The 25,952-nt window shown below is 41.0% G+C and overlaps 1 protein-coding gene across 1 annotated transcript in view; it reads right to left on the bottom strand.

The window, feature by feature from the left end:
• Positions 1-13,867: 13,867 nt before the first annotated feature.
• LOC139474231 (Golgi-associated PDZ and coiled-coil motif-containing protein-like) overlaps positions 13,868-25,952 on the bottom strand; it is a 77,080-nt gene continuing 64,995 nt past the window's right edge. The window contains exons 4-9 of the mRNA XM_071257152.1: positions 19,967-20,132; positions 18,880-18,975; positions 17,959-18,123; positions 16,800-16,891; positions 16,009-16,134; positions 13,868-14,625 (exon numbers count right to left, since the gene is read on the bottom strand). Of these exons, the coding sequence (XP_071113253.1) occupies positions 14,496-14,625; positions 16,009-16,134; positions 16,800-16,891; positions 17,959-18,123; positions 18,880-18,975; positions 19,967-20,132 (775 nt within the window). The 3' untranslated portion in view covers positions 13,868-14,495. The remainder of the gene's footprint in view (positions 14,626-16,008; positions 16,135-16,799; positions 16,892-17,958; positions 18,124-18,879; positions 18,976-19,966; positions 20,133-25,952) is intronic.

Raw genomic sequence — 25,952 nt, 5'->3', positions numbered from 1 at the left:
GGTCGATATTGTTAAATGCAAAAAATATTCCTCCCGATTTTGTATGGGGACATAAATACCTACAGTCTATCCAACACCATGCAAATCCTGGAAGCAACTGTAACACATTTATAAATACGTTACGTTAGATCATTGAGGTGTTTAATGCTCGGCTGACATGGAAATGACAAAATATATAAAACGTTTAGTTTCAATAAAAATTTAATGATTTTTCAATCAGTCTTTATACTCATTATTATAATAGTTTCTCTTTCATGGTCTACGTTTCCAGATCCATTATACGGGCAATTAAATAAATCCTTTGATAAATATGTCTTCACTATATTACCCCACTATCTCACTGACCATCACCTATAAAATATACGCAACACATGGTGCCAAGGCATCATTATCCTCAAATATACGATATACTTTTGAACTGCTACCTTGACTACACTACACGAGTGAAATACATTGCCAAGTGGGGCAGTCGGGTGGTCTAGAGGTCAAAGCGTTCGCTCCTCACGCCGAAACACCCGGATTCAAATCCCCACATGGGTACAATGTGTGAATCCCATTTCTGGTGTCCCCCGCCCTGATATAGCTGGAATATTGCTAAAAGCGGCGTAAAACCACACTCACTCACTCACATTGCCAAGTTAAGGGCCCCTCCCACAAAGTGATCTTAAATAGCTCTACAACTGTCGTAAGTCGATGTTTAAGTTACGGCATCCTATGTTCGCTTTGCAAAACGTGGCCTAGGTTACATATTCGGTTTCATATGTAACCCTCAACCAAACAACAATGTAACAAAGTTGACACAATTTAATAAATTAAAGATAATGGCGTCTTTTAATAAGCAATATTATAGCAACGTTTCAAGTCAGTCTTGTTTGACAACGGTATAATTATCTATACTGAAACATCGCCATGGTAGTATGTTAAACGTTTTTAACCACAAACTGGTCAACTGTTTCACCAGTCAACTTCTTATTAATTCAAACATGTTAAGTTCCACACTGACGTGATGGGTTGAAGCTTACATTCGCTTTATCTATGACAGCTTGTAACCAACCCATGGAGATCCGGGGTAGACTAAGCTTTCAGCAACCAATGCTTTCCGTAAAGGGCGACTGTGCTTGTCGTAACAGGGGACTAACGGGATCGGGTGGTCAGACTCACTGACTTGGTTGATGCACGTCATCGTATTCCAATTGCGTGGATCGATGCTCATGATGTCAATCACTGGATTGCCTGGTCCAGCCTCGATTATTTACAGACCGCCTTCATATAGCTGGAATATTGCTGAGTGAGGCGTTAAACAACAACAAAAATTTAAAAAAATATACAAAGCTTACAAACCAGTAGTGAACATTTTCCATACATACGAGAAAACGCCCCTCCTTTTTAAAAAAAAGCTGTATCCGCGATGGTATACAGTCAAAGAGAAGCCAAGAGTATCGGTCATCCGAGGAGGTTACCCATCAAGCAGGTGATGGTTCTGGTTGTTTTGAAGACATTCTTGAATCATCGGGAGGAATTTCAGTGAGGGTTTTAATAACGCTTCGAGTGAGTGAGTTGGGTTTAACGCCGCTTTTAACAGTATTACAGTTATAAGTTAAACCTTATTTCACCAGTCCTTGGGTTTGTGTCTAGTCCTACTAGATCGAAACTACATTTTCTGTCAGTTTTAATCTGGAGCAATACTGAAGCATTGAGAACCACCGGGATTCGAACCCACAATCTTGGTTTCTGGCGTGCTCAAGGGATGCAACTCTGCACAGCGAATCGCGGCGCTTTAGACGACTGGGCCACCCGTGCCCCCAATGACGCTTCGAACAAGAATGCAGTTTTGTTAATGCTGTGGGAGGACTGCTCAGTATAAAGCCTCTGTAATATTGGTGCTGAGACTACAGGACTGGGGTAAAGCTGGTACTGTGGCTGAACTTCAGCAAGGACAGAATTTGTAGCACATGTTGACGAAAATGAACTCTGTCAATGTTTATGGAGGGCTTTGCAAGACAACAATTGTCAGAGAGAAGTTGTCGATTGTAATGCATTCATCCCTTTTGTATCGGTCTGAAAGACTGAATCCGAACCACACTGATCACATCTAGGATAGCATCTCACTGGAACTGATACAGACTGACTCGTTACCATGCAAATAAGTCAGTACTTATATTTTATGTTAAGTCTCAGCATGGCCACTGCAAACTCGTGATAAAAAGAAGAAAGTTATCCCTGACAGAACTAAGTACATACTCTGACCTACAAAAGAGTAAATATTTTGCACAGAAAGTTAATTATTCCCTCATCTCATCCCCTACTGACAACTTGATGTCAGGCATGTTCTCACAGGGCAATAGAACATAGAGCACAGAACACATGCAGAACACATAAAACAAAGATGCTTTTCAGAAACAGCAATCGTTTGACAATCATGGCGCAGTTTGTTTAAATGGCTTGACAATGTCACATTCAGAGAGATGAACTGTGGGCATTGTCTGAAGGTGTATCCTATCACGTTTTATCAAAACTAATACATGAAGGGTGTGTACTGGGGTGAGACGCTCGTTATCAAGTCAAAAGACAGTGAATGAGTTTAGGTTTAGATGTCAAACTTCTCCGTAACACTTGTATCTGACACGCATGATACAGGTGCCAGAACAATACAGCCTGGGGTTCGGAACACCCAAAGCTGTATTCCAGCTGTCTTGGAATAATAACATCTCGACCAGACAGACCAGAGGCTGGTATTATGAGCAATGTCTGGTACGTCATGCAAACATCTGGTCCTTTCAGTGACCTCTTAGAAGAAACATTGGTTACGGGGACTAATTCTACCCTGGAATTCCCACGGGGTCTTTGATGTTTTTGCTACTCGGTGGTTCAGAACACCGACGACTGAGGTTCAGAACACACACCCCACTACGAGGTTCAGAAAACCCTAACTGGTGGTTCAGAAGAACCCACTTAGAGGTTCAAATCATTTTACCAATGGTTCATCCACTGAGGTTCAGAACACCCCACTACGAGGTTCAGAACACCCAACTACCAGGTTTAGAACACCACACTACTAGATTCAGAACAACACCCCATTACCAAGGTTCAGAACATCTCACTTAAAGTATCAGAATATCCCACTACGAGGTTCAGAACACCCCACTACCAAAGTTCAGAACAACTCAGTACCAAGGTTCAGAACACCTCACTACCAAGGTTCAGAACACCTCACTACCAAGGTTCAGAACACCTCACTACCAAGGTTCAGAACACCCCACTACAAGGTTCAGACCACCCTCTCTCCCCGCTGCATTGTCTATCCTCATCTTCAACCTTGAAGAATGATTTTTCAATGTAATAATTTCATCACAAACATTATGTAGAGTTCATCAATCAGAGTTCAGGGCTTGGAGAGTTGCTGTGTGTCCACCTCTATCTGTGCATCCTTGCACACATTGTTTCCAACTGGTTGGAGACTATGTTAGATTGCCAGCAGTTACAGTTCACAGGTAAACAGAGTTATTTCCCGACCTTGTTTTGTTCAGTATCTTACAAACCAACAAACAATGTTTATTCTTGAAAATCATTTTATTCAAGGTTTGTTTCTTATTTCCCCTCATATTTACATGGTCAGGATCTCAAACTCCATACAAGACATTGCTGATAGAAGAAGATTACACACAAAAATAACGAGGGTCAGGAGTAACACACCATACTCCCTGCAATGGCTGGATGAAAGGGAGGCTTAGTGTGTAGAGACTGAGCCTTATTGGATACATCATGTGAACACCCCCCATCTCTGTTTAGTTATCAGAGTTCACTGTGAACACCACATTCTCTTAGAGCCCAACAGACAACCGTGTGAAAACCCCTACTCTCAATGCATCTCAGTCTTTGAAGTTCAGAGGATGTCAAAAATGAAAAAAAAATGAAGAGTGTACTGTGACATCCTGACCTGGATATAGTACTCAACAGAAACGACCATAACAGTGATAAATACAGACATCTTCATAGTAGTTTACATTTGAAGGCAACAGACTGTACACCCAGGCATGCATAAGGTACCAAATGGAGGAACGCAACAGATTGTATACCCAAGCACGCATAAGGGACCAAATGGAGAAACGCAACAAAAGCATGCATAAGGTACCAAATGGAGGAACGCAACAGACTGTACACCCAAGCATGCATAAGGTACCAAATGGAGGAACGCATCAAAAGCATGCATAAGGTCACAAATGGAGGAACGCAACAGACTGTACACCCAAGCATGCATAAGGTCACAAATGGAGGAACGCAACAGACTGTACACCCAAGCATGCATAAGGTACCAAATGGAGGAATGCAATAGACTGTACACCCAAGCATGCATAAGGTACCAAACGGAGGAACGCAACAGACTGTACACCCAAGCATGCATAACATGCTAAATGGAGGAACACAACAGACTGTTCACCCAGGCATGCATAAGGTACCAAATGGAGGAACGTAAGAAACTGTACATTCAAGCATGCATAAGGTAACAAATGGAGGAACGCAACAGACTGTACACCCAAGCATGCATAACATGCTAAATGGAGGAACACAACAGACTGTACACTCAAGCATGCATAAGGTACCAAATGGAGGAACGCAACAGAAGCATGCACAACGTACCAAATTGAGGAACACAACAGACTGTACACCCAAGCATGCATAAGGTACCAAATGGAGCAAAGCAACAGACTGTACAAATAAAGCATTTGATTAATAAAGTTGACAAAATAGAAAATACATCAGACTGTTCAAAAGCTTTGAGAAAATACAGTTAATGAAATGAGGGAAACATGATACCAAGACTGCACTGATGTATCAAGTGAGTCAACAAGACATGACTTCTGGAGCATCATGTTGCATTGCAATACAAAATAAGCACAAACAGACATTTTTCTAAAATTTGAGTGACAGAAAAACTTTCAAGAAGATTTTGTTTGTTCATCTGGCATACATAACACTGAAGTTAATAAACATGTTGAAATCTATCTTCCTCTTGATTTCTTGCCTGGAGTAAAGTGCTCCTTTGTGAAGTGAGTGAGTAAGAGTGGCTTGACGCTGTTTGAACAATATGTAAGTTACAAAAATTTATGTAAGTAAACTGAGTGAGTGAGTATGTTTTTGGGCCGCTTTTAGCAATATTCCAGCAATATCATGGCAGGGGGACACCAGAAATGGGCTTCACACATTGTACTCATGTCGGGAATCGAACCCGGGTCTTCGGCTTTAACCACTAGGCTACCCAACCACCCCAAGTAAACTTGGAGAAGAGGTTATCCATGTTTAACACTGAAACTGACCAGCATGGTGCAGACTGACTAAGTTTAATAATCAGGGTCAACTTTGGGATTCAAGCCGCCAACCATTCCTCCTTAGCATGTGCAAAGCAACTTGCCCTGCATTAGATGACAGGGAATCCTTGCCAAAGCATGGTTATGCTGCTTACTGCTTATTGTTTGTTTTTAATGCCGCACACAGCAATATACCAGCTATACAACGCACACTGTACATAATTGAGCCTGGGCCAGACAATTCAGTGATCGATATTGTGAGCAACAATCCATGCTGTTATGGTACGAGGACACGCTATCAACCAAGTCAGCGAGCCTGACCACTGATCCATCTAATCGTCTCTTACGACCATCATAGGTTACTGGGACCAATTCTAACCCGGATTCTACACATGCGTATGTTGACAGAACAAGGATCTGAATGTGGGAAAGGCTATATTTCGGAACCTGACACTGCTACAAGAGACTGCATGGTGAACTACAGCACCACTGACTAGTCTCTCAAGAAGTCTCTCCACTTCCTGTTATGGCAACATGACGACTAGGAAGATTCCCTTTCTTCAGAGGGGCGGCCGGGTAGCCTAGTGGTTAAAGCGTTCGCTCGTCACGCCGAACACCCGGGTTCGATTCCCGACATGGGTACAATGTGTGAAGTCCATTTCTGGTGTCCCCCGCCGTGATATTGCTGGAATATTGCTAAAAGCGGCGTAAAACCATACTCACTCACTCACTCACTTTCTTCAGAAGTCATCAATCCAATGTTTTACCAAAGGGATTTAACATGACATTTATTGTCAAAACCAGCTACGTCAAGATGAAGTAAGCGTTGTGAAGTACTTATCACTCCACAAGTATCAAGCAAATTTTAGAATAGATGACACAAATCAATTTAAATGTAATCATGTGAACATCACTGAATATTCATTACCATTTTAACTGAAATATATTTTGTCAACCATTAAACGCCTTGGTGTCATGAACCCCTCAGTTTGTGCTTTCATTCTAATTCCATGGAAGTCCGAGCTTCATGTTTTCTGACACCTTCCTATTGATGCCATCAGGAACAGCACCAACTTTTCTGGCATGGAGGTAACAATATGAAGGACAACTGTTTGACAAGGCCAAGGGACTGCTTGGAATGGACTACTGCCTGGAGTCCTCAGTGTGAAGGAAACAGATGAAACATGATCCCAACCGAAAAAATCAGCCTTCCAAGTTTACTGATTGTTCAAACAGGCTGCTGGTTCAACAATGACCAGGACAATGATAGGGCAGGCCAACCCCCAGCTTGAACAGCCTCTCATATGACATATAGCCACACTCAAGAATAGGTGAGTGTGTGAGTGAGTTATGTTTAACGCCGCTTTAAACAGTATTCCAGTTATATCGCGAGGAAAGCCCTAGTGATGCAGGTATGGTGCTGACAAACCTCAAAACACAATCGGGGCAAACCGGGATTCGAACCCACAATCATAGGTTTCTGGCATACCCAAGGGATGCAACTCTGCACAGCGAATTGCGGCGCCTGAGACAATTGGGCCACCCGTGCCCCCTTCAACAAGAGGAACATTATGCTATCAATAGAGATAACAAAAGGAAGGAATACGTTTTTTAAGTATACTTCTATTTACAGTGAGAACATGTTTCAGAGTCGCAAATTTCAGGTCTAGATATGCTTCATGTCGTGATTATATACTGATGTGTGAAACTGAAACATTGTCTATGTAAACTTTTGGCAGCCCTTAACTGATTGATTGATACACATCATAAACTGTGTGGCAGAATGTGATTGACAGGAATGAAACTTGCTAAGTCTGCCAATTGACCCTAGCCTGTTCAACCTATAACAGTAGAGACAGGGTCTGGCCACCTGGCAGTCCCAGTTTGTTGAAGTCCCCTAAACACCACTTTGTTTATCTGCCAGCTTAATGTTTATTATGTTTATTAATCTAGCAGTTGATAACTACCCTTCAAGAGTGAGTATAAGTGAGTGGGTTTTATGCCGCTTTAAGCAATATTCCAGCAATATCACGTCGGGGGACACCAGAAATGGCGCTATGAACAGTTCTGGGGTAACATCACAGCATGCCAGTCTGAAGTGGGAGGAAAGACCAAAGTGATGCAAGTTTTAGACATTTACCACATTAGTGAAACCCACAAGCAATGGTATGGTGCTGACAACCCTACAAACATTATCACCCTTCAAGAAATAATGGCAATGACAATTTCAAAGACTAGACTGAGAACTGATACCCCGTTTGGAACAGTTCCCCTGTAAATGCCATGTAATATTTGTACTGGGTCTGCTGCTTTAGTCCAGGAAGTAGTCCACAGATGCTGGAAGACAGGATGCTAATACAAACCTCGTCATAACACCATCATGACAAACATGTGAAACAAGAACGTTTGTAACACTGTATGTCAATTTGGAGAGTGGCTTTACAACAAGGGTACCCGGTAATGTCATAGATACATATTTGGTATGTTTATATACAGCCTTGATTGGTACACTTCCATGCAGTTGATACAAGAACAGCCATGCTTACACTCACAACAAATACAACATCAGAGATTCACATGATCTTGCTAACTTGTCACAAACAGTAAAGAATGTTGATTTCCAAAATGATTTTGATACATTCCCCATATTTTAACTCATCATAGAAAACCCATTGTTGAAATACTGCTGATGAGTTTAATAGTAATTTGAATTTAAGAAAGAGGCACCCCAAATTGAAGTGCACAGTTCACATTACGATTCTCTCATATATCAGAGATTGTTTGTTTGTTGTTTAACACAATGTCTGACATCATTATACAGGAACCATTTAACACACACAGATATATACACATATAAACCCAGAAAATATAAAGTACCCAGTATCTCATCTGTGACACCCAATATGTATAAATGTAATCTAAGCATACACAACCTCAACTCCTCAACCTAAATGCTGCGTGACACAATACAGGCAGCTTGGGCTGGGACGAGTCCAAATTTACTACCTGGGTACCCACCCACCTATTACCTGACCCGACCCGGGTACCCGCTGTTGGTCTCAAGAGATAGGTACAAAATGCCCGATAGGGAATAGTTTGACTGTTGTCCTGACAAAATGTATTTAGATACATGTATAAATCGATCTGGTCATGCATACACTGACGTTGACTGTTTTATCTTTATTCAAACATATAAAAGTCTGGGTGCATAGTCAGAAAGAAATGCGAACATTAGTGACTTGGAGTGTAACCATATATATTTTAAGATAATTTTTTTCATTAAACAATATAATGCAAGACCAACCACGGGTCCGGGTAGTTCTATGGGTACCTGGGTCCTACTCAGTGGCCACCCGACACGAGTACCCAAGTTTCCTGTCCCAGCCCTACAGCCAGCACATGATCATTAAATCATTCTGAGGCTAGATCCATCCCCAGTTATCTGGGGTATTATATATCCATTCCATTATGATAAATATCCTGAATCTTTTTCGTTGCCATAGTTTCATTTGGGAAGCGACGTCACTATTTCAATCTCTGACTCCTCATAGAACTACTCTCTCCCATGAGTCTCATATGATCTGAATCTTTGTACAAGTTTGGGATAGATCGACATTTGAAATGGCAGTCCGGCAGCTATGGTGTGGACTCAAAATGAACCTATGGTGGTTAATGGGTCCAGGGTATCATCGTAACAGAATGGAGACACAGTACTCTGGATAATCGAGGATGTGGATAGCCAGACTTTTATCTTTCCTGTCATATCCTTATTTGAAAAAACACACACCAAAACACATGAAACATTCTTCCAATTCATCAATGATAAGCTTGATTCTTGAGTACAAATGATGACTAACATGTTCAAATGAGGTTACAAGAATGAAGATTCCCAATGATGTAGCAGCAATTTTCACTAGTTCATTATGAAATATGTTTCTCATATGACTGATATTTAACAGATGAAATTGCTCAAATAGCACGTAGAATGTGATTTTCAGCTGTTGAAGATGTTTTAAATTTATTAAAAATTAACCATAATAAATTCCAAGATTCAGCTATGCATCCAGTGACAGCAGCAAAGATGAAACGGAATGTAACCATACATCACATGGGGATCATTTGTAGAAATGTAAGGTAAAATATGAATTTCAGAAATAACTGAAGTTTAGATTTGGGGAATATATTATTCTGAGTTGCAATTCAACAATGACAAAAGAAATTGTCTAGAAACAGTTGACATTCTTCTAAAACCTGGAACCAATACACAAGGACTGCACTATTGCACAAACAAGGGCGAATTTACAAAGTATTCAAGCTAAAATTAATTTTGGAGTATCATGTATAAGATTTCATATTATTTTCATGTACACATCTCAATCTGTTCAAGTCTACCAAAACAGCACCCATTCCTAATATGCATTACCTAAGCCCTCTGACTTGGTCCAACATGCAGGGCATATCTACGAAAACACAAATAACTTAGGCATATCTACATCGTTGAAAGTCAGACATCTTGACTTCAAAGCACTGCATTTACAAGAAAACTAGACATAAATATTATAGAAACCCAACTTCACAACTGAATAATATGTTACTTCAAAAAGAGGAATTCAGTATACTTAAAGTTCACTTATTGGAGGAAGATCCATACAAATGAACAACTTCGAGATACTCGTGTCGAAGCTTGGATGGTCAAATTTGAATCACAGGGTAGTCTTCCAAGTAATTTGTATTTTTGTGGGATTGACAGGTTAATTAATAAGGTCTTAAATTGAAAATGGTTAAAATACAAGAATGACTACTGTTTGTGCAAGTGCAAGCATTAAAAAACAACAATATTTCAGCCAGAATGTACATATCATTACAAATAATAAACATCAACCAACACTACGTGACATCCCCAAAGTTTATATGATAAGATAATAACTAACATATTGTACAGAAGAATCAAATAGATCTGTTGATCATGCCCAAAGAATATTCCATATCAATAACAATGAAGTGCCTACAAATGTATTTTGTACACACGTATCAACAATGATACTTTGTTCGGACCATCCTATAGCATACCACAACTGAGAACGCATACTTCATCACTCAATTGAGCAGCATAAACAATTAACACATCATTCCAATCAAAATCAGAAATAAAAAAATCATTCTTTCCAAAAAGACAAAATATTGTACTATTGATATAGTCAGTACATACAAACCGTAGTTATGAATTTCAACATTGAGTTGGGACATTTTGATACAACATTTATGAAAGGTTACGTGTTCTTTTAATATAATGTATAAGGGACAAATGCAGAGGATAAGCTTTTGAAGAATTTTCTTTTCTTGGAATGTGTTCACATTTTTGTTATTAGAATAAAATAAGATTATTTTGTTAACAAGGAAAGAGTTGTACGGCCATATGCAAAATTGAAACCACAATTACACATAGACAAATTGGGTATATACACATTCAAATAAAATTCTTCCAAGCCAATCTCACCCCAAACTGTTGACAATAACATTAATTATATAAACATACACATGTATATACACAAATATGAATACTGTTAGCACAGGCCATACACAACTAAGGTATGCTGGGCTTGGGAGATTTCAAAGTTCCCGGCACCAACAGAGCCTTAAGATATACAGAACCATCTTCCTGAGGCAAGGGCGTGTACTGACTATAAAAGTCCAGTTTCCACTCTTGCCGAACTGGGCTGGTAATATGGAGTTATATTTTGGCTGGACTAACGAGTCTATGCTTAGTCCAATCAATATCGCGTAACGAATTCAATATCCAGTTCATAAACTGCCATACAGATTTCAGTCAATTGCAGGATTTGGAAAGCATGTGTAGCGACAACTTAGCGTCAAAGATATTTTCCAAATCTTTTCATGCTTTTAATCAAAGTGATGCACTTAGCGAAGAAGGATTCAGATTCTTCAACGCCAACGCCATTTTGTTTGAAGCAAATGAAAGTGATATTGAGAGGTGGAATCTGATTGGTCCATAGGAGGGACATAGAAGGGACATAACTCATAATAACGATAGGTGGTGCTACAATCAATCCCAGAAATGCCAGCCTAGTTTGACGAGGGTGGAAACTGGACTTTGACAGTCAGTTAACTCCCTTGCCTCAGGTAGATGATACAGAGCTGTCAGATACAGAAACACAGACCAATGACTTGGGATTGTCGGTTACACTGGAGACACAACGATACTGCCAGACAGCTTGATTAACATGTCAACCTGTGTGTGTGATAATGGAATAAGGAAAAGAGATCAGGCAAAACCCTCACATTTGAGGTGTTGTATTCTGTGTATATGCATAAAATGCTACCATTTGTGTAGAAGAATTCTGTACAATCTGCTGATGGTAAATTGTGATTGGGCAATAATTAATCACACATGAGGAAACAAGTATTATCAGTAACCATTGATAGCAATTTTTAAAAAGGGAATTTGAAAATATATCTCCCAATCTCAAAGTACATTAATCTCCATTAATATTGAGTTGTTCAGTCAGTCTGTATTATAAGGATCCAGGCTGAAATGTGGATGGCAAGACAGCTGCTGACTGTTGTGACACGATCGAATACAATTGACAAGATGGCTGTATTGCACTGAGTCACAATGTACCAACATCCTCAAGCAATCCTGTTTCCAAAGTGTTTTTCATTGAGATAGTGACCCCAAAACACTACAATATCTCTCCAGATCTGACCCCGAAGTAATCAAAAACCTAAGTGGAAATACTATATGCTTTAAGAGTCCCATGTTAAAATCCTACGTGAAATCCCTTGAAATCCTACTCGATCACACCAGCGGTGTGTAGAAAAGACCAGTGGTGGATAAATCCTTATTGCTTGTGAAACACAAAGTTGTGCCCAACACACACCAGGACTAGCATATTTTTGTGAGGATTAATCACAACAAAACTGGCTCCATTTGACTCAATAATCCAAGGGAAGTAACTGTTCAAGGACTTAATCTGGGTCAGCATCACTGGCGCCATGTAAGTCTCCATGGTAACCAAGACATTTACACATACATTTAATAATTATCAATAATTGATATGGAACAATAAGTACCAGGTTCTGAACCAATAATCAGCCGATTTGTGAAACAGATTGTGACTTCAGTCCTGAGTCAGTAGTGTAACATTACTTCCTGCCTTATTACATACAGCAGCACTAAACAGCTTGGTTTGTTGGTAGCAAATCACCAGGAGACACACAGTGACAACTGACCACTAAGTGTTTTATTGCATGCCTTAGCAATGTACATATTCTGACATGATCCATTTGATTATCACAGTAAGCTGAACGAGGAGGAAGTATTGACTGGTATTGGTACACTGTAACAGGCTCTTAACAATGACAAACAATGATTAACAATTCAGTTGCGCATTTAATGCTAAAACAACCGGTCTTGCAGTGTAGAAGAATTGATGTGGTGACATACAGGGATGTGGTAAATAGCTTCGCAGGATTCGAACAATCTTCAGTGATACTTGGCATCTTTAAACAAGGTCTGATCTGTGTGTGTGGTGTTTTCTTGTATGCAACTATGAGTGAGTGAGTGAGTTTGGTTTTATGCCGCTTTTAGCAATATTCGAGCAACATCACGGCAGGGGACACCAGAAATGGGCTTCACACATTGTACCCATGTCGGGAATCGAACCCGGGTCTTCAGCCTGACGAGCGAACGCTTTAACCACTAGGGGCCCCGACCGCCCCGTATGCGACTATGAAGCTAGGACAGGGCAGATACTGTCAGTGATGTGGTTTTTCGGACTTCATGAAGTGTCAAACTGTTGGTCAGTGTCAGCCCATATCATAAGTATCAACAGGTCAGTTTGTGCACTGGTATATTTTACTTTTTATATATCAACTTTCATAAGCTGGCTCAAGTCATAGATTGATATGCTAGCCCACCTATGTAACCTAGTTTGATATACAGTGATGTGTATTATAACATGGCCCTGATTCACCGCCCCACAATTAAACACAACAAACCTCATTTCCCAACAAGTCATACATAAGGTACAATGTACAAAACAGATTCAGTCCAAAATTGCCTACCTATATTATTTTTGTTTGAGGATACGGCCCCAGTTATACACCTTTAAAGACCTGCAATTCCTCGGTTATCCCCCTTTATAGACCTTTTGATGCCTCAGCTAGCCCCCCTTTATAGATCCAGCAATTCCATGGTTATCCCCCTTTATAGACCTTGTGATGCCTCAGTTATCCCCCCTTTATAGATCCAGCAATTCCACGGTTATCCCCCTTTATAGACCTTGTGATGCCTCAGCTAGCCCCCCTATATAGATCTAGCAATTCCTCAGTTAACCCCCTTTATAGACCTTGTGATGCCTCAGCTAGCCCCCCTTTATAGACCTTGTGATGCCTCAGTTATCCCCCTTTATAGACCTAGTGATGCCTCAGTTAGCCCCCTTTATAGACCTTGTGATGCCTCAGCTAGCCCCCCTTTATAGACCTTGTGATGCCTCAGTTATCCCCCTTTATAGACCTAGTGATGCCTCAGTTAGCCCCCTTTATAGACCTTGTGATGCCTCAGCTAGCCCCCCTTTATAGATCCAGCAATTCCACGGTTATCCCCCTTTATAGACCTTGTGATGCCTCAGCTAGCCCCCCTTTATAGATCCAGCAATTCCACGGTTATCCCCCTTTATAGACCTTGTGATGCCTCAGCTAGCCCCCCTTTATAGATCCAGCAATTCCACGGTTATCCCCCTTTATAGACCTTGTGATGCCTCAGTTATCCACCCTTTATAGACCTAGTGATGCCTCAGTTATCCCCCTTAAAAAATACAGTGATGCCTCAGTATGTATTCATCTTGCTCAAGATCAAGTGAGAGACCAGTTATCCCCCTTTTAGAAAAATGATGTCCCAGTGATCTCCCCTGTAAACCTTGACCCACCAAGGTCAGCTACTAACATAATGTATCACTGAAACCTTGTTACAGATTCCAGCCTTGCTCCAACTTCTAGAGAGCAGCATGCCAATTGTTCCTCATTGAAGACTGCGTATTTGTCCAAGGTCAGATGATGGATTTCTTAAATAATGTGAGTTGTTCATATTTTGCTTGTCTTCCATCTGTTGTTATCGTACACTCAGTCAGAATGACCACCCATGGTGTATGTGCAGTGGTCAAGTTTGTCCTAGTGGTTCCCACTGAAAACTGCATCCTTGTGCCCAGCCTGCAGGTGTTGTATACTGTTTGGCTGGATTTGACCGATAGACACTTTCTGTCCGCCACTGGCCCCAGGGCTGCTGCCACTGTCTGATTGACTGGAAACAAAAGTATTTTCAAATACAGTCATTTCATTAAAGTTTACAAAGTCCTGACATAATACACTACTAAAAATATTTGACAAAGTGAATCAGTCATGTCTGATAAGCATTGAAACACACACCCTTCCAACTGTGGGCGTTCTTTAACTTGTATGATTTGGTTGGTTTGTTGTTTAACGCCGCACTCAGCAATATTCCAGGTTTAAGACGGCGGTCTGTAAATAATCGAGTCTGGACCTGACAATACAGTGATTAATATCATGAGCATCGATCCACACAATTGGGATCAATGACATGAATCAACCAAGTCAAGCGAGCCTGACCACCCGATCCCGTTAGTCGCCTTTTACGACAAGCATAGTCACCTTTTATTGCAAGCATGGGTTGCTGAAGACCTATTCTACCCCGGAATCTTCAGGGGTCTAACTTGTATAATGTAGTATACGGTATATCGTAAAAAGCATTCAGTGTAACATTGTCTGAAGTACATGTGTCATGTAACCTAACTATGTGTAGCATCATGATAAATGTGTCCCACGTTACCTGCCTAGGTGTAACACTGTCTGCAGTCAATGTGTCATATGTTCCCCATCATGGTGTAGGAGTGACGTTAAAATATACCCATGCTTTTTCTGCAGTAAATGTGCTCTTTGTTACTGTCTAGGTGTAACACAGTGTGACAGGTGTGGCACTGAAATAATGTGACCTGTGTAAGCCATCCCAATGTGACACTGTCTGTAATAAATGTGACCTCTGTAACCCATCCCAGTGTGACACTCTCTGTAATAAATGTGACCTCTGTAACCCATCCCAGTGTGAAACTGTCTGTAATAAATGTGACCTCTGTAACCCATCCCAGTGTGACACTGTCTGTAATAAATGTGACCTCTGTGAGCCATCTAGGTGTGACACTGTCTGTAATAAATGTGACGTCTGTAAGCCATCTAGGTGTGACACTGTCTGTAATAAATGTGACCTCTGTAAGCCATCCCAATGTGACACTGTCTGTAATAAATGTGACCTCTGTAACCCATCCCAGTGTGACACTGTCTGTAATAAATGTGACCTCTGTGAGCCATCTAGGTGTGACACTGTCTGTAATAAATGTGACCTCTGGGAGCCATCCCAGTGTGACACTGTCTGTAATAAATGTGACCTCTGTAAGCCATCCCAGTGTGACACTGTCTGTAATAAATGTGACCTCTGTAAGCCATCCCAGTGTGACACTGTCTGTAATAAATGTGACCTCTGTGAGCCATCTAGGTGTGACACTGTCTGTAATAAATGTGACCTCTGTGAGCCATCTAGGTGTGACACTGTAATAAATGTTACCAATGTAACCCATCCAAGTGTGACACTGTCTCTAGTGGATGCTGTTACCTGACGGGTTTAGCGCCCCCTGGTGGAGTAGTAGGGCCATTTGTCATTGGTCTTCCGGAAGATGGTGTCTCTGTCCGACTGACATCGCTGTTGTCGCTGATCACCTCATCATCGTATATCCTGTATCTGAAACATGATACAATGATTGTGTCTGAGATTGACCATCGTATATCCTGTATCTGAAACATGGTACAATGATTGTGTCTGAGACTGATCATCGTATATCCTGTATCTGAAACATGGTACAATGATTGTGTCTGAGACTGATCATCGTATATCCTGTATCTGAAACATGATTCAATGATTGTGTCTGAGACTGATCATCGTATATCCTGTATCTGAAACATGATACAATGATTGTGTCTGAGACTGATCATCGTATATCCTGTATCTGAAACACAATACAATGATTGTGTCTGAGATTGATCATCGTATATCCTGTATCTGAAACACGATACAATGATTGTGTCTGAGACTGATCATCGTATATCCTGTATCTGAAACACGATACAATGATTGTGTCTGAGACTGATCATCGTATATCCTGTATCTGAAACACGATACAATGATTGTGTCTGAGACTGATCATCGGTTATCCTGTATCTGACACATGATACAATGATTGTGTCTGAGATTGATCCTAATCAACAGATATATACATCAACAGACACCATAACTATTTAACATCGAAATAAATGACATGAACTCGTGGGATACAATACAATTCTCATGGCACTATCACAGGAAATTCAATTAATTAACAAAACAGATAACAGATCAATGTTAAGTACCTAAAACCATGTTCGTCTTCATACTCTTTGTTCTCATCATCGCTGTCCTCGTCAGGGGCCACAAACATCACTTCCATAGTTATCTCCCCTTGCTGAAAGTCAACATTTGAAATAAATAGCAACACATGATTCTCAGAATATTTCACAAACCTTATTTTGAAAAAAACCCACCAAGATGTATTGCAGGGTTTCTTTTGTCATGGCTTCAGATGTCACTAAATCTTTTCCGTTGTACACTGCTACAATATAGTTACAGAATGAGGCCTACACTGACCATACATCATAGTGAGTGAGTGAGTTGGGTTTAACGCCGCTTTTAACAGTATTCCAGTTATATCATGGCGTGTCAGCTTAATGTGGGAGGAAAGCCCAAAGTGATGCAGGTCTCAGACGTTTACCACTTCGGTGAAACCCACGAGCACGGGTATGGTGCTGACAAACCTAGAAACATAATTGGGGCGAACTGGGATTCGAACCCACAATCATATGTTTCTGGCGCGCCCAAAGGACGCAACTCTGCACAGCGAATCGCGGTGCCTGAGACGACTGGGCCACCCGTGCCCCCTCCATACCTCATAAGGCAGAAATGAGTGAGTGTTTTTTGTATGCCAAAGTCAGCAATATTACAGCAATACCACAGTAAACTTTTAATTAATTAAGCATGGGCCAGACCAGTGGTTCATAGCATGAGAAAAAACAACATTGTTGCCATATTAGGGTATTCGTGAGTGAGTATGGCTTTACTCCGCTTTTCAGCAATATTCCAGCAATATCCCGACAGGGAACACCAGAAATGGGCTACACACATTGTACCCATGTGGGGAATCAAACCTGGGTATTCAGCATGATGAGCGAACACTTTAAACACTAGACTACCCCACGACCCCTATTAAGGTATTATATGAGCCAGGTTACACATAATAACCATCCGATCTTCATTTGCCTTCTTATATATAACTACCATTGGGTACTATTGTTTAACACTGCACTATGCAATATTCAAGATATATGACAACAGCCTGTAAATAATCAAGCCTGGACCAGATAATCCAGTGATTGATAATATGAACAAAAACCCACCTAGAAAACACGTAATCAAACACGTAAACCCTGACTTCTCACAGGGTTTATTGTGGGACAGATGACGATGAAACAATACCTGCTTAGAGAGGACTTGTACAGCTTCTGAGTGCTTGGCCTGCCTCAGGTCAATACCATTCACTGACAATATTGCGTCCCCGACAAAGAGGCTCTCACATCTGTCAGCAGGTTGGCCCTCGTGGATCTCTGAGATGAGGATGGGGACTCCATGTTCCTTTCCTCCCTGATACACACATATATTCTCATCAACTTTCTAAAATTATACAAATATTGCATATGCTAAGATGTACAATCATTTATCACATTTTCTTCTAAAGACTGATTCTTTTGACAGTACATTGACATCGCAATATTGATTCCTCTGGAGTAAAAGTTGTCTCCCCTAACACCAGTAAGAATTGCCTCCCTTTGAATGCTTCCCCCATAAGCTCCTTCCCAGCGTGACACCTTTGTTACACTATCGGTAACATCGCTGCCACCTGTGTGAGCGTGGCCATTACAAGAATCCTGAAATTTGACCTCTAACCCCAAAAGGAGTAATAGAAATTATACTTTTGTTTATGTCGTTGGGAAAGCAATTATAGGTTTACAACTGACCAAGAAGAATTTACCTTTTTGTTTGTTTGATCAGATTGGTTCGAGATTGCAGACCAACGGAAAATCAACAAATTTCCCCTTACATTCTTACTATATCAATTACATGATAGTTGTAATGAAACAGAATTTCAAATTGACAACAACAAAAATTAGCAGGGGTAAGAGTATTCGGCATCACGGCAGTCATCACTTGTTTGTAAACATAATGGTCAGTCGGGTGCGAGTTTAACTCCAAGCATGGTTGTAGCGAACTATCACAGTTGGGAGATTTGACTTGTGGCAGCGATAGTACAGACAGCTCAAGGATCATAATCAGGAAAAATCCACTATCAGCAGATCCTGGCACAACTAAGGAAGGCAGTGATGTACAGTATTTACTTACTGTAATGGACATTCCGAGGCCCTCGTCAGCACTCTTTGTCAATTTGATAGTTCGAGCTTCTCCTAAACCATGCTTTCTCTTCAGTGACTGGAAATCCTAAAAGATGACGAAATATAATGTTGTAAAAATATATACTTGATGGGACATACACAATCAATCATTTGTAACAATTTCTCTTCAAATTCAATTTCAGTGTTGCTAACTTGTTGAACAATATCCAAGGGCTTCAGAAACATGTTTGAGCCATTGAGTATTTACACACATGTTATCATTCACCTTGGGTATTGATAGTCTGTTGGGGTATTCAGTATATTTTACTCTCTAGGGTCCTTTAGAAAACTAAATTCTGCTTAAAGTGCTGCTTCAAGTGACAGTCAATTTACATGTGTTTAGGTGCTGCTCCAAGCATGGCAAATATTGCATAAGCTACCAACAGCGTTCGTACAATGGGTGAGTGAGTCTGGCATTACGCCACTTTTAGCAATTTTCCAGCGATATCACGCCAGGCGATAGTACAGTTACAAAATGTGAAATGTTGTGCTCTTGTGCATCATTCACTGAAGTAGAATATGTACATGTGGTGCTTGCATTCGATCATACAGGCACACAAACTGAAGTACAAAATGCCAAAGTATGCACAGTGTTATAATACTACTGTTTTTTAACTATTTTTTATGTGTATTTGTATGCAGGCAACACAAAATTAATTGGGTAAAGAAGGTTTATTTTGCTGCTCTGATATCCGATAACACCTCGTTACACTGGAAACTGTATGTCGGTTCTAGGGTTTTGAAAATAGGAGGTGCCCAATTAAAAATCACATTTAACAGAAAACATAATAAATGGTTTACCACCATAATTCTTTCACTTAAGTGAGTGAGTATGGTTTTAAGCCGCTTTTAGAAATATTCCAGCAATATAATGGCGGAAGACACCAAAAATTGGCTTCACATATTGGGACTTTCAGGGACTTTCTCAATACAAATAAAATTGCTGAGATGCAGAGGTATAACAATGAGAATGATCAAGAAAAAAGGGAATTGAGATTATGAGGTAAGATGTCACATGACTTATAAATCCCACGTACATGTCCTGGTGGTACAGGCAGCCTCTTCTTCCTGTTGGAGCGCCCCCTGCAGGCCCGGATGACTGTCTTGTGTCGATGTAGATGTATCTCAGCCTCCAATTGGTTCCACAGCTTGTCGTGTTCCGATCCCCGCATGTCACGTCCCAGGAGCTGGATTTGCTGAATCCTGCAACCAATCGGTGAGTGAGTGAGTGAGTGAGTGAGTGAGTGAGTGAGTGAGTGAGTGAGTGAGTGAGTGTGGTGAAACACTGCTTTGAACAGTATTCCAATTACATCACAGCATGTCAGCATGGTTAATGTGGAAGGAAAACAATCAATGATTAAAATGCTTAATGGCATGATTTGACCTAAACACTAGCCTGTACTGTGGGTAGGAACAATCTAACCACTTGCCTACCCGACCTTCAGGAACAACCCTTAGGGACAGAATCACTTACATTACAAGACAGATTCAGTGTTTTTGAATTGAACAACATGTATGTAGGCATGTGCAAATACACTGTGTCTCTCAGCAATCAACCTTTCATGTTTGTACAAGATGTTTGTGTTTGTTTATTGTTTAACGCTGCACACAGCAATATTCGAGCTGTATGATGGCTGTCTGCATGGGTTCAAGCAATCGGGATACAATGACATGCATCAACCAAGTCAGCGAACCTGACCACCCGATCCCATTAGTCGCCTCTTACTACTAGCCAGTAGAACCCTTTCATCCTCCCAACATAAATGCTATATACAGTACAGGCTTCTACGCTCTGTACACAAATGCACTGGGTAGCATATAGATACCGTATTTGACGTAATAAGCGCTCCGCTCTAATAAGCGCCCACGGTGATATTTGCTAATATATTGGCTATTGAACAATCCCAATTAGCACCCCTTCGGATAGATCAATGTACACAAGACTTATTTATTCGCATATAATACGCACTCATGTGGTATATGCACCCTTAATTATGGGCAATGAAATTCTGGAATAATATATCTGTCGTACATAAACATTTCAGGCTGTCAGCATAAACCACAAAATTTATCTTTCAACTGTTTTTTCCACCAAAATAATATTCTTATAAGAGCCCCCTATTTCTAATTTAGAGAGCGCCCTGTGTGCTTATTACGTTGACTATGGTAAATGCTATATACGGTAGAGGCTTCTACGCTCTGTACACAAATGCACTGGGTAGCATATAGATATCTCAGTTGTTCCAGACATCATGTATGGAGTGTCAGGTGAAAGTAAGATGCCACAATGTCACAATTTGATCATGGCTACAAATGCATCAGTACAAAGCAATTTCTATGTGGTATTTCATCCAGGACATCATACAAAGACTGACAGATACATTCTGGAACACAAAGAAATGCTGCAGATGACACGTTTCCTGCTGTGTTCAGTAACATAATTCACACTATTATGGCACTGATGTGCTCACTACATACCAAATTAAGGTATGTAAAAACACATGAGTGAGTGAGTGAGTGAGTGAGTGAGTGAGTGAGTGAGTGAATTGTCAGCTTCATACGAGAGGAAAGACCAAAGTGATGTGGGACTTAGACACGTAACACAATGGTGAAACTAAGGCGCACAAGTAAAAATCATAATAAGGGCTAATCTAGGAAAGGAACCAACGACCACAAGTCTGACCATCCAATCCAGTTAGTCAGGGGAGCAACTTCGCACAGTGAATTCACAGCCTCAGACGCATTGGCCACCCATCCCCACTACATCAGCAAAAAAGAGAACACATGATAATGTGGCAAGACGTATTCAACTTTCTGCCTGGACTGTCAAACAAGTAGAAATTGCCTAAACACTGCCAAGTTGAGACATTAGAAACTGTAACTGAATAAAGAAGTCCACTTGTCTCTTTACACTTTTATTGCTGGTCATAAGAGGCATTTCTTGATCACTGTTCCGACTTAGTCTGTATGCCTTCTAACCACCCCACAAGCTCTCTTTGTACCATCAACGTTAGTTGCAGATAATACCTCTTATATCACTTCAAAAATATCCCAAATGAAGTTAGAACACAACGGGTCAAGTATCCACTTCCCTGGCTGACCGAATCAAATCAGCCAATGATCAATGCAAACATCTGAATAATCAAATTAAAGCCTCCTGCTGTATGAGAGATCACATTATATAATGCTGGTAATCTAATCACAGAGTAGGAATATGATCAATGATCTTCCTGGGATTGGCCAAGTGGAAAAACTCTCTCTTGGGGAAGAAATATCATGAATTATACACTCAATGATGGACAATAATTACTCCTATGGGTTGAAAAAAAGATTTTTCATCGAATGATCATTCAGATCAATATTGGTTTGATACATGTGAATTTACAATTTGGATCAAAAGAAGGACACCTTGAAATATACTTGCTAACTTATCATGCAATCTTCATAAACATGTACAGATTTCAGCAGTGTATCAGAGGAACTGCAATCAAGCGTCTCCCGGGAAGTTGTGGATAATATTAAAGGTCGAAGCAGACAAAGGCAAACATGTAGACACCGAGTGAACTGATGCCAGTTTGTGTTTTCATCATGTGAAGCCATTAAACATAAAACAAAAAGAAAGGAAGGAAGATGTAACAGAGGCTCAGGCGTTGATAGACAGATAAAACAAGTGACAGTGACAGATAAAGGAGACTCTCCCCAGCCACAGTTTGACCTTGATGATCTAACATCTTCAAAGCCTCATTTGTAACTGGTGTTCTTCTCTACCATATGTAGGCATCCTTCTTCAGAAGCTGACATGTCAAACATCATTTCACTAAACGTTCCGTAATTGTTTTGTCAAACCCTTTCATGGAGTTTCATTCATGACTAGGAGAAGAGGTGAGGTGAAATGGGGTTTAACATCGCGTCCACGATCAATGCACCTATATAGCGGTGTGTGCGTGCACTCGTTTGCTTGTACTAGTCTGGGCTGATGACGATTCATAGAGCTAGCCCACTGAGATACCATGCCACAGTTTAACATGAATACCCCACTCAGACGCAGTATACGGACTCTGAGCCGACCAGTCCTTGTATAAGCCCCTTTATGTGGAATGCCAGGCAGGGTAACAACAAGTACCATCTTTTAACGTCTTTTGGTATGATGCAGCCTGGAATCGAACTGGTTGGACGTTCTACCACTAGACCATGGAGGCGGTTGTCTAGGAGAAGAAGCTACATGGACCAGGAGCGTGATACCAAGAAATGAGAGTGAGTGAGTGGGTCCAAGTGACAATCAATCCACAACCACTAACATAGCATGAAACACATCATCAGCGTATAAAGATACACTAAACCAGCCAGCCATCAAGTGTTATCACACTAAAGCTGACTGTGAGTGAGTGAGTTGGGTTGCCGCTTTGAACAGAATTGCAGTTAAATCACAGCGTGTCAGCTTGTTGTGGGAGGAAGCCCGAAGTGATGCAGGTCCTAGACGTTTACAATGGGATGAGTGAGTGAGTGAGTGAGTTGGGTTTAACGCCGCTTTTAACAGTATTCCAGTTATATCACGGCGTGTCAGCTTAATGTGGGAGGAAAGCCCGAAGTGATTCAGGTCTCAGACGTTTACCACTTCGGTGAAACCCATGAGCACGGGTATGGTGCTGACAAACCTAGAAACATAATCGGGGCGAACCAGGATTCGAACCAACAATCATAGGTTTCTGGCGTGCCCTAGGGACGCAACTCTGCACAGCAAATAGCTACAATGGGATGAAACCCAGGAGCACGAGCATGGTGCTGATAAACATTGAAACATAATCGGGAAGAACCGGTAAACCTGATTCTTTCATATCACTATAGTTTATGTGTCATGGGTGAGTGAGTGAGTATGGTTTTACGCCGCTTTTAGCAATATTCCAGCAATATCACGGCGGGGGACACCTGAAATGGGCTTCACACATTGTACCCATGTCGGGAATCGAACCCGGGTCTTCCGCGTGACGAGCGAAAGCTTTAACCACTAGGCTACATGACCGCCCCCTTATCTGTCATGGCATTACATATTAATTATACTATTATGTAAGAATCAGGTATTCCTTAACTTCTTTTGAGTAGTATATATGGTTTTCATGTGTCAGGCCCAAACTTTGACATGGCAGGAGGCCACTCAGGTAAAACACAATGTTACCAAGAGACTGTTCATGAATATTTCTGTCAGTTACCTTGATTGTCAGCCAAAAAGTGTGCATGTTGTTTCTTCCCACAATGCAATACATCTGTCATGACAGGCAAACAGCAAACCACTGGTTTTCGAAGTTTTGATTACATAATGGACTCACTGAGAAATTAACAAAGGTTAGTCGTGCCACAAAGGTCAGGCAGGCATGACAGCTGCTTTCAGCCATTCCTCACCATACGAACACTTCAACCCTGGGATAGCAACATGACCTGAACATTCATGTATAACACATTGCATCCTATCTTAACTTTGGTGAACATCTACTCTTGATACTTTCCAACCTCGTAATTGTTTTCTTCAAATGCTGGAAGTGTTTACATCGCCTAGACATTATCTATGACCTTGCACGAGGTTCTTTTGCTGGCAGTTGGCAGCATTACAGACATGTGCCTCCAGTCTGAAGGTATAAACTTAGAGAAGACAAACCAGTGATTTCAGTTAAAATCTACATGTTTAATGGACTGTCTGCAATAAGGGCTTATTAACATGTCGTAAATACTTGCACTAAAACACAAGGTCAACTGTTTCAGACCAACAGCACTAAGGTTACTTTTAACACAAGGTCAACTGTCTTAGATATCTGCACTTTAACACAAAGTCAACTGTCTCAGTCCACCAGCACTAAGTCTACTTCAACACAAGGCCAACTGTCTCAGACTACCTGCACTAAGTCCACTTTAACACAAGGCCAACTGTCTCAATCCACTAGCACTAAGTCCACTTTAACACAAGGCCAACTGTCTCAGACTACCAGCACTAAGGCCACTTTAACACAAGGCCAACTGTCTCAGTCCACCAGCACTAAGTCCACTTCAACACAAGGCCAACTGTCTCAGACCAACAGCACTAAGGTTACTTTTAACACAAGGCCTACTGTCTTAAATATCTGCACTTTAACACAAGGCCAACTGTCTCAGACTCCCAGCACTAAGGCCACTTCAACACAAGGCCCACTGTCTCAGACTACCAGCACTAAGTCCACTTTAACACAAGGCCAACTGTCTCAGACTCCCAGCACTAAGTCCACTTTAACACAAGGCCAACTGTCTCAGACTACCAGCACTAAGTCCACTTTAACACAAGGCCAACTGTCTCAGACTACCAGCACTAAGTCCACTTTAACACAAGGCCAACTGTCTCAGACAACCAGCATTAACTCCACTTTAACACAAGGCCAACTGTCTCAGACTACCAGCATTAACTCCACTTTAACACAAGGCCAACTCTCTCAGACTACCTGCACGTCCACTTTAACACAAGGCAATCTCATTAAAATCAGACCTCAGTTCGCGCTAACGCTAAACAAAGATCTGAGGACATCCCATTACGGGTCACGTCAGACCGACCTTGCGCCAACTTTGACAGACCAATGGAATGACCAATCAGAAGGCAGCTTTCTCGTGCTTTATGGCACTAATTTCAAATTGGCGACAATGCTTCGAAACATATTTTGACAAACTCTCGATTACAAATTTGAAACCTGAACAAAAGAACATTCTGGAATGGCTATTAGATGGTCTAGATTGTAGGGATTCAGTCGTTAAACCCGTAACTATCATTCGGAGTTAAAGTTTTCGAGGTTGCATGATTAGAAATCACATTCCGACTGTCACTTTCATAATCTGGTAGCCGATGCTCTGATTGGTAGGATGAAAGGTCGTTCTGATGTGACCCCTAATGGAATGTCCTCAGATCTTTGTTTAGCGGTAGCGAGAACAAAGATCTGATTTTAATGAGATTGAACAAGGCCAACTGTCTCAAACTACTTGCACTTCCATTTTAACACAAGGCCGACTGTC

The sequence above is a fragment of the Haliotis cracherodii genome, unplaced genomic scaffold (assembly GCF_022045235.1).
Source record: "Haliotis cracherodii isolate W230 unplaced genomic scaffold, xgHalCrac1.p SCAF_3, whole genome shotgun sequence".
NCBI classification, from domain to species: domain Eukaryota; kingdom Metazoa; phylum Mollusca; class Gastropoda; order Lepetellida; family Haliotidae; genus Haliotis; species Haliotis cracherodii.
This window is presented reverse-complemented; position numbering and strand designations above follow the sequence as displayed.